This window comes from Aquila chrysaetos, chromosome 2 (genome assembly GCF_900496995.4).
Source record: "Aquila chrysaetos chrysaetos chromosome 2, bAquChr1.4, whole genome shotgun sequence".
NCBI lineage: Eukaryota > Metazoa > Chordata > Aves > Accipitriformes > Accipitridae > Aquila > Aquila chrysaetos.
Window position 1 is genome coordinate 70279748 of NC_044005.1, and position 14647 is coordinate 70294394.

The following is a 14647-nucleotide window of genomic DNA, read 5'->3' on the forward strand; positions in this document are numbered from 1 at the left end:
TCTTGCGAAAGGATGTGTCTGAGATCCTGAAGATGTAAAGCAGCTGGCCTGTCTCTTGGCAAACAGTGTTTCCATTTGTTTTGTAGCAGAAGTCAAAGGAACTGTCAAACCAAATTTTAAAATAAAAGCAGTTTTGGAACCTATGGCTGCCCTAGACAGTTGTTATAGTTCTGCAATTGCACATTTTGGTTTTGTAAGAACAGTTGTTTTGTCTTGTTACGCAAGGTCAGCAGTGGAGAACATCACAGAAGCAGTGAATGATGAGCGACTTCATTGTCTCCATTTGCTTTTATTTAGACAGAGAAGTGTGATTCCTCTAGTATGGAAAAACAGCATTCCGTGGATTATGATGTTTAAAATGAAGTTGAAACTATAGTAGATTTCGGTAGAGATGACTTTAAATTGGTGATGCTGTTCACCTGAGACTGAAGTTTTAACTCTTCTTCATTTTGTTCATTCCTCTAGCACTGGAGGATGTAGGTTTGATAAGGTGGTTGCTGGCAGTATGGGAAGGATTGTTAGCATTATGGGTTGCTTCTGCTGCAGGCTTTCTAGTTCCAGAAGACTGAAAAATCTGGAAATCTTTGCACGGTCTGTTGCATGTGTGCCTGTTTCTACATACTTCTGTTGCTGAGTTGTCAGAGCAAAGATATGTGTAGTCTGCTGTCCCATCATAGACAGAGGCAGTAGGGAATGCTTAGGAAAAGAGCTTTAAAGAAACATTATGTAGTATGTTCTCCTCATCAGTGCTTTAAGGACACACCCAACTGAAAGTTTCATCTGTCTTCCAGGGGTTTTGTTTTGGTTGGATGTGACTGGAACGTGTGGGGTTTTTATGAATAAAGATTAGGTATCTTGGTCCTAGTGAAACTTTAAATGTCGTCTTGATTTAAAATCAAGTGACTATAAACTGCTATGCAAATTTTTATGAAAATACAGCCAAGTTTTTGTGAAATGACGTACAGAAATATATACGGGAACTCAAAAATCTATTTAAAGACAGATGTGAACTCAGAAGGGTTAAGAAAGGTGGGGGCAAAATGAATAAACACAAGGAATGCAGAGGTAGAGGAGAAGAGCATTAGTAATGTGGAGCTCACTTGGAATTGTGGTAACATGGGTTTATTTCTAGAGTAGATACCGTTTGACACTCTATTCTGCAAAAGGATTGTAATTTATGTTTCAGAGTACTTTTGTCTCAAGCCCTTTTTGTCCCCCTTTTACTGTTTTTTAATTCACTAATGATCACATATCATTCACAGGTTCTAAGCTGTCCAGGAAAATCACATCCACATTAGAGTAGGTGACACACAGTTACCTAGTGACACTGTGCAGGTTGCTGTGAACCCGTTGGAGTCTCTGTATGTTTAGATTTAATAAACCATTCTCTAGTGAGTACAACACTACTTAAAAGAATACCATTCTCCATATTAAAGAGCTGTAGTAAAAGTATTTCATAACTCTCCGGTCTGCTATGACTCTTTGCTTTAAATGTGTTTTCGTGCATGCTTTAGTGACCACATCACTTAAAGTGATTTTTTGACTTAAAATGTCAAAGCTCGTCGAGTGTTGTCATCTTACGAGAAATCCTATGGACTTTACACAAATTTAATCCTCACTTTTTTTTTATTGTGTGATCCAGTCACTGTGCAGTTGAACTACTGACTGACTGGGATTCACTGTTATTTTTCCCCTTATGTGAAATTTAAACTTACCATTAGTAAACAGGATTTTCTTTTGAATGCGAATACAGGCAGTCTGGGTGAAGGGGTTCCCAGGTGCTTTGGGTGGCTGCGGGGACTGGTGGTGGTTGAGCAGGTGACACTGTGCACTGTGAGCACTGAAGTTGCTCTGCGGTTACCGGCCATGGGTCAGGCACTCTTGGCTCCATGGTCGGGTATTGAGGGGAGGGGGAAAAACCAAAGCCAGCTGGATTTAAAAAGACTTTCCCAAAATGTCATCCATGACATACGCATCATCTAATTGAAGGGCCTTGATGCTTGTCTCAAACTGATTGTGCGGTTTCAATTTTTTTATTTTTCTAATATTACTGTCTAATATTTTAGCATCATTAATAGACAAACAAGTAATGAAGATGTACTTGTATTTATTATACCTCAAGTGGGTTGAGTAGTTATAAACCCCTTCACCCCAGAGAAACTCTTTTTATAAGAGTTTTACTAATTCATTGGAAAACCTGAATTCGATAAGTAAATTGCATCCTTACTTATGCTGTCTTGGTCAGCAGAGCCATGGGAAAAAGTTGCTACTTTTTCTGTGTTTCTGCTGCATAGACCTCTAAATCTTACTTAAGGTGAAGAAAAAAAAAATAATAGCAGCCATTAAAAAAAAAAAGAAAGTAGAAAGCACTTGCTGAAGTAGTAAAAGCTGTCAGGTTGTTTTATTCCTTTTTTTTTTCCCAGATCAGATAAGTCAACTTGAAAGGTTAGCAGATCTCTAGCTTTATGCCAGCTGTTTCGGGTTCCTTTATTCATTTGTTTATTATGTACTTTCTTTTTCAAACAGAAGAACTGCAAATTGGTAGAATGAAAAGGTTGCTATCCACTTGAGGAAGATACTGTCACGCACAACCCATATCACTTAAATATGAATTTGTTTCACTGATGATCCTGCAGTAATCTTTGTGTGCACGAAATGCTGTCTCTTGATGTGATGAAGTAGTAGAGGCTGAGCCTTGCTGAACTGAGACCTCACCCTCCCTGTGCTTCCTAACTTGGGTTGGATTACAGTGTCACCCACCTCACCTCTAGCACTCCCCTCACCCAGCTCTCTTTCTCCTGCCGAGCTCTTGTACCTGAGTACCATTGCCTTTTGTAGACAAGTTGTGGCAGATCTTCAGGAAGCTTGTAACAGTGTCTCGGGTTTTGGTTTTCGAGTGTTGGAGGGGGTTGGAACTTGCATCAGATTTTCTGAACTTCCAGTGAGCAAAAGGCGTGCAACTTTGTTGTGCTGAAATAAATCCTGTTGCAATGTTGTGTGCTATGTTTACATTAATATAACCTTGGTCAGCTCATTTGATTGCCATATGTACTGTTCACTGATAATGTAAAAATGAACTAAAATCCTTCCTTGTTAAATACGGAAGACTACTAACAAAACAAAGCTCTGTAACGCTAAATGTAATTGCTTTAAGACTATTTTTATTTTCATGATAACAGATTCTTTAAAAATGAGGCATGATATTTTACTAAGAGAACACCACCAATGTTCAAATCCTGTCGTGTCTTTAAGCAGTGATACTGATATTTATGAAGACTGATCACTTGCATTTTCTGTGTACAGAAGAGTTTCGTGGGCTGTGAGGTGCAGACCAGTCTAGTTGGGCATGATAGCAGGAGTACTTGCATGTGACTTCAAGATATAACCAAGAGGAGCAGTTGTGTTGAACAGTAATTTCAGGATAGCTTAAGGTAAATGTTAATAAGAAGTAGGATTTGACCAGGACACAGTTTTTGACAGAAATAAATCTACAAATCATACATGCATACATTACACAAATTTTGCTTATTAATTGTGTTATTCCACCGCTGCTCAATCCTAAAGCAAGCTGGTGGCTTTAAATTTGATTCTCAGATTTTTAACATCCATGTTCTGCTTTTCAGAAAAATTTGGTAAGTTTGATGTAATACAAGAGGCAGATTGTCTAGCAGAGCTTCTGGCCCATAGCACCCACTCTTTCCTTTCCTCCCCAGAGCAGTGGAGAGCTACTATGCCTCCTGCCAGGATGGGAACTCTCCTTTGCTCTCTAGTTAGCCCAGAAACTTAACTTCTGCAGTATTTAATTTCAGTGAACGTTATGATAAATAGTTGTCGAGTGTACCTGTGAAATCATAGTTATTTTTCATGATGACAGTCATGCCACATTAAAAAATACCTTGATTATTTTGTCTCTCAAACTTGTCTTGGACAAATCGAATGTCTTGATTTGAATTTTTTTTGGCTGAATTAGTGATACCTTTTTACTTTATTGACAGTTTGCAATTCTTTATTTTGAATGGGCCCAAACCGTTCTTATTTTTCAGAATTGCCATTGCCAAACGTTTACTCAGATGACTCAGTGTGATTTTAAGTGGGTTGAAATACCATATTTTGTATCAAAACTCTTTTTAATGAAGTTTGGATAAGAATGTCATGTATTCATTGCAGGCAGACTTTGTGAATTACGTTTCTTCCATTGCAGTTTTCAGTAGCTAGAGGAGGGACTGTGTTCATGAATACTGCAGCTATGCTTAAAGAACAAACAATTTGATGCTTTCTTCACTGGATTGCACGTTCTCAGAATGAACCTTTGTCAGTCCAGGCTATTCTCTGCAGCCTGTCAGTTGGTGTTTTTTCAGCAATGTGGAAACAGAACCACAGAGTGGTTTTGGTTGGGAGGGACTTTCAAAGCTCATCTAGTCCAACCTTCCTGCCATGGGCAGGGACACCTTCCACTAGACCAGGTTACTCAAAGCCCCATCCAGCCTGGCCTTGAACACTGCCAGGGATGGGGCAGCCACAGCTTCTCTGGGCAACCTGTTCCAGTGCCTCACCACCCTCATCATAAAGAGTTTCTTCCTTATGTCCAATCTAAACCTACCCTCTTTCAGTTTAAAACCATTGCTCCTTGTCCTGTCACTACAGGCCGTGGTAAAAAGTCTCTCTCTGTCTTTCTTACAAGCTCCTTGTAAGTATTTTAAGGCCACAGTAAGGTCTCCCTATAGCCTTCTCTTCTCCAGGCTGAACAACCCTGACTCTCTCGGCTTTTCTGCATATGCATGTGCTTCTTTTTCTTAAGATATCCTACGTTGCCTAATACTGAAAACTTCTAAGAAAGTTCTCTGTGGTATACAAAAGCTAAATTATATATTTTTCTGTATTTCATGTTCCAAGAATGGAATAGTATTTAGTATTCTTTCAGTGTATTTTTTGCTGGCTTAAAATATCTATAGTCTGGCTTCTTGATAATAAAATAATGCTATGAAAAACACAGTGTCACTGTTAATTAAATACAAAAATATGTTAGAAAAACATGCTTTAAACTGCTTCCGTTTTAAATTCTACTTAACAGGAGCCCACCTGCTTGTTGTCCCCACCTGGCTGCTGTCTCTGTTCTCAGTTCAAAATCTTGTTTTCTCTGTTTCTGCCTGCCAGCTGCTGGCACTCGGCACTGGGGACAGCCTTGGAGCTGAAGCGGTAAAAAGGCTATTCCTTTCGGGACAATGTGCACTGCCAAAGATCCTGTGCCCAATTTTAGGCTGGTAGGCTGGGTACAAACCTTTCTTTGGGTGTCGGTAGACTTTTGTAGAATGGTCCTGAAATGCTTTTTTTTTTTTTTTTTTCCCCTCTAATAGTTAGCTTTCACTAAGTTAACGTGGGTAACTGCACATGATGCTGATACAGGGGGACTGCATTTCTTTTCCATCTTGGGTCCCTTGTCTGGGAAATCTCAGTAACAGAGTTGTCTGCCTTGTCCACGACTATTCTGTCTTCATTAGGCTTCGTTATATACGTTCTCAGTTTTCTCATGGTTACCCTTTTACTTCATGGGGTATTCGCTCCTGAATTAGCTCACCCTGGTGCGTGCCACTCTTCTTCTGAAGGCAAGTGTCCAGGCTTGTTGGCTGTGAAGCAGTGCTGGGTCTGAAGCCTTTTCTGGTCCAGACAGGTTTTCTTATTATTCCCCACTAATGAACCGGTAAACCTTAATGCAGATGAAAGAGGCAAACTGCTTTTCAGTGGAGCCCGGGTGCCGCTGTCTGTGACGTGACCTCGTGGGCTCTGCAGGGTGTTTGATTGACACCTTCCCCTGGCAGCAGCACAATTGGGACAACTGGCAGCAGCAAATTTCCGCATAGTCTGTTTGCTTTTTGGGTTGTAAGAAGTGACATTCTCAAACTTTGAGCTGTTTTTTATAGCTGTCAAGAAGTGCGAAGGAGGAAAAGAACTTTTCGCAGTAGATTGAAATCAAAATTTCTCTGCAGGAGGGTTAGAGTGGCTTCCCTCATAGCGTCATGAAAGCGAGCGAAGCCCTGGAGTCTGAGCATGCTACACAGCCTACAGTCAGCTGCTGATGCCAGGCTTTGTAAACTGAGGAACTACGGTTCACTTTCACCATATCTTTAGGCTTAACAATGTAAGGGAATTTGGTCAGTGTTTCTCCTTCTTTGTAGTTAGATAATTCCATGAGTGGGCGGGACATCCATGCTTTGAACTGACTGTGGAGGATGGATTAAGGGATCCTGTTCCTATGTAGTTGCTGAAAGAGGTAACTGGTATTTGCACTTTTTCCAGTAAGTAGGAGGGAGTGAGAACTTTCTACCTAGCCTTATTCATGAGGTGGCATCCTTGAATTTCATGTCTGTAGTTCTTACGTTTAGTCTGCTCTTCAGTTTGGCTGAGTTCTTTATTAGGCATTAATGCATGATGCACATGAGGGCACCTGGCAGAACAAGTGATGCAACAGAACATACTAAAGGGGAAGGAAAAAGGAGATGCAGAAAATACACATGATGGTGGTGGTTCTGAATTAGAAGATTGGAGAGGGTAACTAATGACTATCCTGAATTAAGAATAGAAGAATATCAGTGTGTCTACACTCAGTAGTAGGTTCAAATTACAAAGGCCCTGGGTAAATTTTTCTGGCTGGGCATACGTGTTTTCAAATCTAGTTTAATACTTCATCTCCTCGTACTGCCAATGTGTTGGTTTCTCTCAAATCTTATCATGACCTCCTTTGGAATAATTAAGGGAGTAGTCATGTGATAGTCACGGGAGGTGTCAGGATAAAGCTTTTCAGCAGTTGTTTAAAGATGCACATGATGTTTTTAATGATAAAATATTGAGGTTATTAGTCTTGTACATCTTGTATTTAAAGTCTGAAACACTGTTAATGACACCTATGTTTTTCCTTGTGTCTTTGGTGCAATTAATGTAAAACTACTTTAGTCCCAGTGTTCAGTGTTGAGAAACTCTGTGACCGTGCAACATACTTTTCATAACTTTGTGCTTGTATAACTCATATAAGATTTATTCAGTGTGAGTAATTTATATTGTGTTTTGGATTATTAACTCCAGTGGAGAAACTGGGATGTGCTGATGAAGATTAGTTAGCTAAAAGGAGCTCTTCAAGAAATGTTTATGTATTTTTTGTATGCAATGCATATTAATTTTTTTCTTTATTTTCATTTCTGACACTTTCTTTTTTTCAGCTGTCAAACGTTTGATGAAAGAGGCTGCAGAACTGAAGGATCCTACAGATCATTATCATGCACAGCCTTTGGAGGTTTGTTTCTCTATATGTTTGCAAGAGCTTGTAATTAGGCTGTGTTATATATGCTCTTAAGTTCTCTGTATACATACGTATTTAAAATGTACATAGTTGGATACTAGCAGACCGTTTGAAATTGATTCAGTTCTTTTTGTCCTATGGTGGAAATCAACAGCAGAATTCTACTTGAACAGTATTGTAGTTCCAGGTTGTTAGTGCAAGTACATAATACTGGGTTTATGTTGCACCTGAGTAATTTTATCACACAGGTATAATAAGTTTATTCCCCTCCTTCTTCCTGACATTACATAAATGCATTATGTTTAAGTCAAGCTTTTTGCACCCAAACCTGACATCTGGCTCAGTTGCTGAGTTGCTCAACTCTGGTGGTTTGACCCTGGCTGGATGCTAGGTGCCCACCAAAGCCACTCTATCGCTTCCCCTCTCAGCTGAACAGGGGAGAGAAAATATAAGGAGAGGCTGGTGGGTCGAGATAAGGACAGGGACAGATCACTTGCCAATTACCATCATGGGCAAAACAGCCTCGACTTGGGGAAAATTAATTTAACTTATTACCAATCAAATCAGAGTAGGGTAATGAGAAATAAAACCAAATCTTAAAACACCTTCTCCCCACCCCCCCCTTCTTCTCAGGCACAACTTCACTCCCAATTTTCTCTATCTCCTCCCCACGAGCAGTACAAGGAGATGGGGAATGGGGGTTGCGGTCAGTTCATCCCACGTTATCTCTGCCACTCCTTCCTCCTCACACTCTTCCCCTGCTTCAGCGTGGGGTCCCTTCCACGGGAGAGAGGTCTCCATGAACTTCTCCAACGTGGGTCCTTCCCACAGGCTGCAGTCCTTCACAAACTGCTCCAGCGTGGGTCCCTTCCACGGTGTGCAGTCCTTCAGGCACAGACTGCTCCAACGTGGGTCCCCCGCAGGGTCACAAGTCCTGCCAGCAAACCTGCTCCAGCACGGGCTTCCCATGGGGTGCAGCCTCCTTCAGGCATCCCCCTGCTCCGGCGTGGGGTCCTCCCCGGGCTGCAGGTGGAGATCTGCTCCCCCGTGGACCTCCCTGGGCTGCAGGGGGACAGCCTGCCTCACCATGGTCTTCCCCATGGGCTGCAGGGGAAACTCTGCTCCGGCGCCTGGAGCACCTCCTCCCCTCCTTCTGCACTGACCTGGGGGTCTGCAGGGCTGGTGCTCTCACATCTTCTCACTCCTCTCTCTGGCCGAAGTTCCTGCCACGCAGGGCTTTTTCCCCCTCTCTAAATCTGTTCTCCCAGAGGCACTACCACCATCACTGATGGGCTCAGCCTCGGCCAGCAGTGGGTCCATCTTGGAGCCGGCTGGCATTGGCTCCGTTGGACATGGGGGAATCTAGCAGCTTCTCACAGAAGCCACCCCTGTAGCACCCCCGCTACCAAAACCTTGCCATGCAGACCCAATACACTCAACCAAACACTTCAACCTACGTGAACTATGAGGATTCGCTGTTTTGCATACAAACCCCCTGAAAAACGTAAATGGGTGCAATTCTGGATGCATTGTAAGAGAGAATGTTTAGATTCCACTTAAATAGTAGCTTCCTGAAGTCTTCTAAACACTCAGTTAATTTTTTGGGCTGAGAGGACAATGAAGTTCTGGTGGTTGGAAGCTTAAATAGAAACCCTTTCTTATTTCACTGGAATAATAAAAAAGACAGTGTTCTGTGGTATTTGGTTCGAGGGTTTGATTTAGCTTTTCATAGAAAGCCCTAGCACACTTAACATGCTTACAGAAAATAGCGTGTTCCTAGGTGCTATCAAATATACCTCATTATCGACTAGTTTTTGTTTGTACCTTGTGTTTCCCCTTCCTGTGGTGAAATACAAGGTTTAATTCATGCTATTACTTGTAACTTACATGAAGGCCTTATTTCTGGGTTAGAACAGTGACTCACTGGGAAGAGAACAGTGGCAGATGAAAGGAAATGCTGGAAATGTTGACAGTTACCTCCCATCCTTGAAAAAATTGTAACTAGGTGGGCAGTGACAGCCCTGTGATATCAGCGTTCAGCATTAGTTGAGAGATCTCATTCACTTGACAGCAAGCCTCATGTGGTCTCCTGTCCTAACAGTGGAAGTTGTCCTGCTTGTGAGTATTCAGGAAGTTGTGGGCATCACGAGATCTGATACACAAGGCCAAACACAGAACCCCGAAGAAATAATGCTTAAAGAGAAGTTATTTATATGTCCAATGAAAATAATATTCGAAATTTCAAAGTGTACCTGTTGTGCAGTAGGGCACAGTAGTTGTTCAAAATTGTTTATGGAGAAGCAAAAAAGGATGAGAATTCTCTGGGGTGTGAGTTGAGTCCCTGTGTTGACTTGGGCATGGAAGGGGCTTTGGGAAGGCTGTCATTAATGTTCTTTTTTGGCGTGGGTCTCACCTCAGTTCTCCAGAAATTGTTATTCGCTGGGCAAAGACCCAGTTATCCCTTACTTGACTCAGTTTTCCATCTGTTGGGTAATAAAACTTTTGTCATAATTGATACAACTAGAGTGGAGAGCTTGAATAATGAATTTGAGGGTTTCAGCAAAGCCATTAGGTAAGAAAATTACCAGAAAGCTACAATATTTTATTCTTTTATCCAGAATCTTAATACTGTGTTGGTTGTCTTACTCTCCTTTTGATTTTGACTTCTTAAAACTTCTGCTATGCACTGTTTCTTTAGCCTGTCCTTGTTCAAAGAATGGTGTTTAGTTGTCTTCTACTTTGACACGCTCTTCCTTCTTTTTTTTTTTTTCTTCTCCCTTTCGTGGGGACATTTTAGGATAATCTTTTTGAATGGCACTTTACTGTTAGAGGGCCTCCAGATTCAGATTTCGATGGAGGGATTTATCACGGGCGAATAGTACTACCACCTGAATATCCTATGAAACCACCCAGCATTATTTTGCTGACGGTAAGCATGTTTACTAGTTTTTCCTTTTTATGTGATCAATTTAACTGTAGGTGTTTGAGAGACAGATTCTTGGCATTTCAGGTAATGTTATTTTTTAAGAAAGGTGGCATAATACAGTTAATGCTGCCGATTTAAGACCAGAAGACTTCCAAGGTGACTCTGGTATTCTGTAATTCTGGTATTCAGTAACATGAAGCTTTGTACCTAATAAATGGAAGTTTTCTCCAGGAGTAATCACATTGCTGATGTGATTGTCTAACCTCCTGTTCTCTCCATGGGCCCTCTTGGTCTCTGTTGGAGACATTGGTCGCATGTAGGAAGGCAGACATACGATTTGGGGCAAAGGCCCACATGTGTGTACAGTTTCACAGAGCTATAGCTTTTCAGGCTCTCTGCATGTGGTGTGTGGGTTACAGAAGCAACGGGAAAGCCACCATGTCACTGGGACATGTGAGGTATCAGTTAAGGGTTTCTTCATGCATGAATAGAGGCAGATGGCAGACTACTTTGTTCAGAAAGCTGAATCCAAATTTTGTGAGGTTGGCAGTAATGTAATTATGAAGTATTGTTTGCATATAGATTTGTTCGACCGTGATTTTTACAACTTGTACCAAAACCCAAGAGTTAACTTCCAGCATGTTTTGTCATATCCTCCTTCTTCCTTTGAAGGCCAATGGCAGGTTTGAAGTGGGGAAGAAAATTTGTTTAAGCATCTCAGGGCATCATCCTGAAACATGGCAGCCTTCGTGGAGTAGTAAGTAACAATTACTTGGAAAACGTTACCCCCATGTCGTGGTTTAACCCCAGCCAGCAACTAAGCACCACACAGCTGCTCACTCACTCTGCCCCCCACACATGGTGGGGTGGGGGAGAGAATTGGGAAAAGAAGTAAAACTCATGGGTTAAGAATGGTTTAATAGAACAGAAAAGAAGAAACTAATAATGATAATGATAACACTAATAAAATGACAACAGCAATAATGAAAGGATTGGAATGTACAAATGATGCGCAGTGCAATTGCTCACCACCTGCCGATCGACACCCAGTTAGTCCCCGAGCGGCGATTCCCCCTGCCCCCACTCCCCCCAGTTTATATACTGGGCATGATGTCCCATGGTATGGAATACCCTGTTGGCCAGTTTGGGTCAGGTGCCCTGGCTGTGTCCTGTGCCAACTTCTTGTGTCCTTCCAGCTTTCTCACTGGCTGGGCATGAGAAGCTGAAAAATCCTTGACTTAGTCTAAACACTACTTAGCAACAACTGAAAACATCAGTGTGTTATCAACATTCTTCTCATACTGAACCCAAAACATAGCACCGTACCAGCTACTAGGAAGACAGTTAACTGTATCCCAGCTGAAACCAGGACACCCCATCAAGCAACTAGATCTTTAAACTGAAAAAATCTCACAAAGAATGGTTATAGCAGAAGAGGAGACAGATTTTGAGGGAATAAAAGTATGGGAGAATTTGAGAAGTGTAAAGTAGTGAAAGTGACATAGGATTTGGGAATGGTATTAAATGTGGGGTGAAAGGGCTGAGAAACTGAGGGGCGATAGTAAGCTCTTATTTATTTGGATGCACAAGCAGTAAGAATTCTCAGACTACTTAGAATATTCTTTGGTGGTTTTGGTTTGGTTTGGTTTTTTTAAATCGTTCTTATGTGAAAATACTTTAAATCTTATTACTTTACCCTGTTTTTGTATAATCCCTAAAACCAGCTTGAATATTGATAGAGGGGAGTGTGGTCAGCTTTTAATTTTGATGCTGTACTTCTGAACACTCAAGGGGAAAGACAATATGGTCTGAGTTCAGAATAACTGAATGTTTTCTACCTTTTTTTTAAAGTTTCGTTATCACAGAAACAGAGTTGGCACAATTCATCCAAGGCAATATTTCTGTGTTTATATAATTTTAGTTTTGCTGAGTACAGTACATCAGTTATTTCTTTGGATATCAGTTGCCCTTTTAAAATATGTTGATAAGATCTTAGGAATTTTCTAGCAGACCACTCTTCAACTTTTGTAAAATCTCCTATGTTTTTTTAAAGAGTAGAAAATACTGTCCTCTAAGTAGGACATGTAAATATCCTGTCTCTGTTTTGTGGTACTTATCTTCATGTGATATTTATTTACCAAATCTACTAGCAAAGTGTCTTGAATTCTTAAATTTCATGACTATGTAAAACAAAATTGAAGGATAGATACTGTCAAAAGAGATGTTTTAGGTGACAATTCTGTTATGAACTGTTATTAGTATTTTTAAGTAAGCTCCTTCCCCAGCATGATGACATAAAAGGAACAAATTCTCTGGTACACTGCATAAAAGAAAACCACTGAGCTTGTGTGCACTAAATTGCAGAAATCGTGTCTAGCAGAAAACACGCACAAAAAGAAGAATGCCTTATGAATCCTCCTCTTTCCCCCCCCACTGTTTATATGTTAATTCTCCCTTACCTTTTTTTTCTTCAGAACCCATTTTTAAAGTCTGGAACTCTAATTATTATATTGATGCAACATTTTTGTGACAACTTATCTTTTCTTCTCTGTGTTGGCTGATGGAAGAATAAGGCCTCACCTTTCATTTATAATGTGAAGTTTAAAAGATGAAGAAAGCCTTGCTGTGTACCAAAAAACCCAGTGCTGCTTGTATGAAATTCAGACCACTCCTTTGGACAAAATGAAGTTTTGCAGGCAGAACTGCAACTTTTCTATACTGAGTGTAGAGTGAGATGAAATAACAGTTGTTTCTGCAACCTTGTTTGTATCTCTGTTTTCCCATTTTAGTAAGAACAGCTTTACTAGCTATTATTGGATTTATGCCAACCAAAGGTGAAGGAGCAATAGGATCTCTGGATTATACACCAGAAGAAAGAAGAGCTCTTGCAAAGAAGTAAGCACTAAGTTTCTTGCTGTAGGTACATATACATATTATATATATGTATGTATATACACACACACTGTCTTTTAGGGTGAGGCATTGAATAGAAAGTAAGTCACTTCAATCTGTTCCTTTGCATTTATTCCAAATATAAATAAGTTCTATGCTTTGTGTGTGCGTATATATATATATATTTTTTTTTTCTTCCCCTGAACATTGTGCAAACTCAGAACTTACGGTCAAACAAAATACTTTGAGAGGGCTGTGTTCCTTCCAGCATTGTGTGGTCAAATTAGAGGTTCATCTGAAATTCAGGCTTAGAGATGTAATTAACATTGTGATAGAGTGGTAACTGCAGTGTGGAGGGAAAATGAGTATGATGGAATTGATAGTAAGTGTAAGTGGGGGACAAAACAACCAAAATAATGATGCATCATTTCCCTTAAGTAAATAATAACAATAATAATAAGGAAACAACAAATAAAAAGTCTGAAGCAACTGTTTCTGAGTGATTTTTAGGAAATTAACTTAAAATTAGATTTGTGATTATGATGAAATGATGAGCTTCGTGGACAAGGGGAAAGCAGTGGATGTTGTTTATCGTGACTTTAGCAAGGCTTTTGATGCTTCTTCCTTAGTATCCTCATAGAAAAAACTCATGAAGTACAGCCTAGTTAAGTGGGGTCCATAATATGGATTAAGAACTGGCTGAGCTGCCTGGCTCAAAGGACTGTGGTAAGCAGCACAAAGTCCAGCTGCAGAACGGTCACTACTGGTGTACTCCAGGGGTCAATACTGGGGCCAGTGCTATTCAGTGTCATTAATGACCTGGATGATGGGACAGAGTGCACCCTCAGCAAGTTTGCAGATGATACAAAACTGGGAGGAGCGGCTGGTACACCAGAAGGTTGTGCTGCCATCCAGAGGAACCTCAATGGGCTTGAGGAGTCTCATAAAGTTGAACAAAGAGAATAGCAAAGTTCTGCCCCTGGAGAAGAATAACACCAGCCGACCAGCTGGAAAGGAGCTTGGAAGGGGAGGACCCGGGGACCCTGGTAGACACCAAGCTGATCATGAGGCAGCAATGTGCCCTTGCAGCAAAGAAGGCTAATGGTATCCTGGGCTGCATTAGGAAGAACATTGCCAGTAGGTTGAGGGAGGTGATCCTTCCTCTGTACTCAGCACTGCTGAGACGTCTGGAGTGCTGGGTCCAGGTTGGGGCTGTGTCCGGGTCAGGGTACAAGAAAGATACGGACTTACCGGAGTGAACCCAGTGCAGTACTATGAAGGTGATTGAGGGGCTGGAACATGTTTCATACAAGGAGAGGCTAAGAGAGCTGGGAGTGTTCAGCCTGAAGAAGAGAAGCCTTAGGGGGATCTTATCCATGTGTACAAATATCTGAAAGGAAGTTGTAAAGAAGGCAGAGCCAGGCTCTTGTCAGTGGCATCCAGCGACAGGACGAGAGGCAATAGGCACAAACTGAAACACACAAAATTCAATCCGAATGCAAGAAAACACTTTTTTTTACTGTGAAGATGGTCAAAGC

The 14647-nt window shown here is 41.1% G+C and overlaps 1 protein-coding gene across 2 annotated transcripts in view; it reads left to right on the forward strand.

The window, feature by feature from the left end:
• Positions 1-14647, forward strand: part of UBE2J1 (ubiquitin conjugating enzyme E2 J1) — a 46657-nt gene that overhangs the window by 16763 nt on the left and 15247 nt on the right. For both annotated transcript variants that reach the window (XM_030004222.2, XM_030004211.2), the window contains exons 2-5: positions 7212-7285; positions 10089-10220; positions 10890-10974; positions 13007-13112. In XM_030004222.2, the coding sequence (XP_029860082.1) occupies positions 7226-7285; positions 10089-10220; positions 10890-10974; positions 13007-13112 (383 nt within the window). In that variant the 5' untranslated portion in view covers positions 7212-7225. The remainder of the gene's footprint in view (positions 1-7211; positions 7286-10088; positions 10221-10889; positions 10975-13006; positions 13113-14647) is intronic.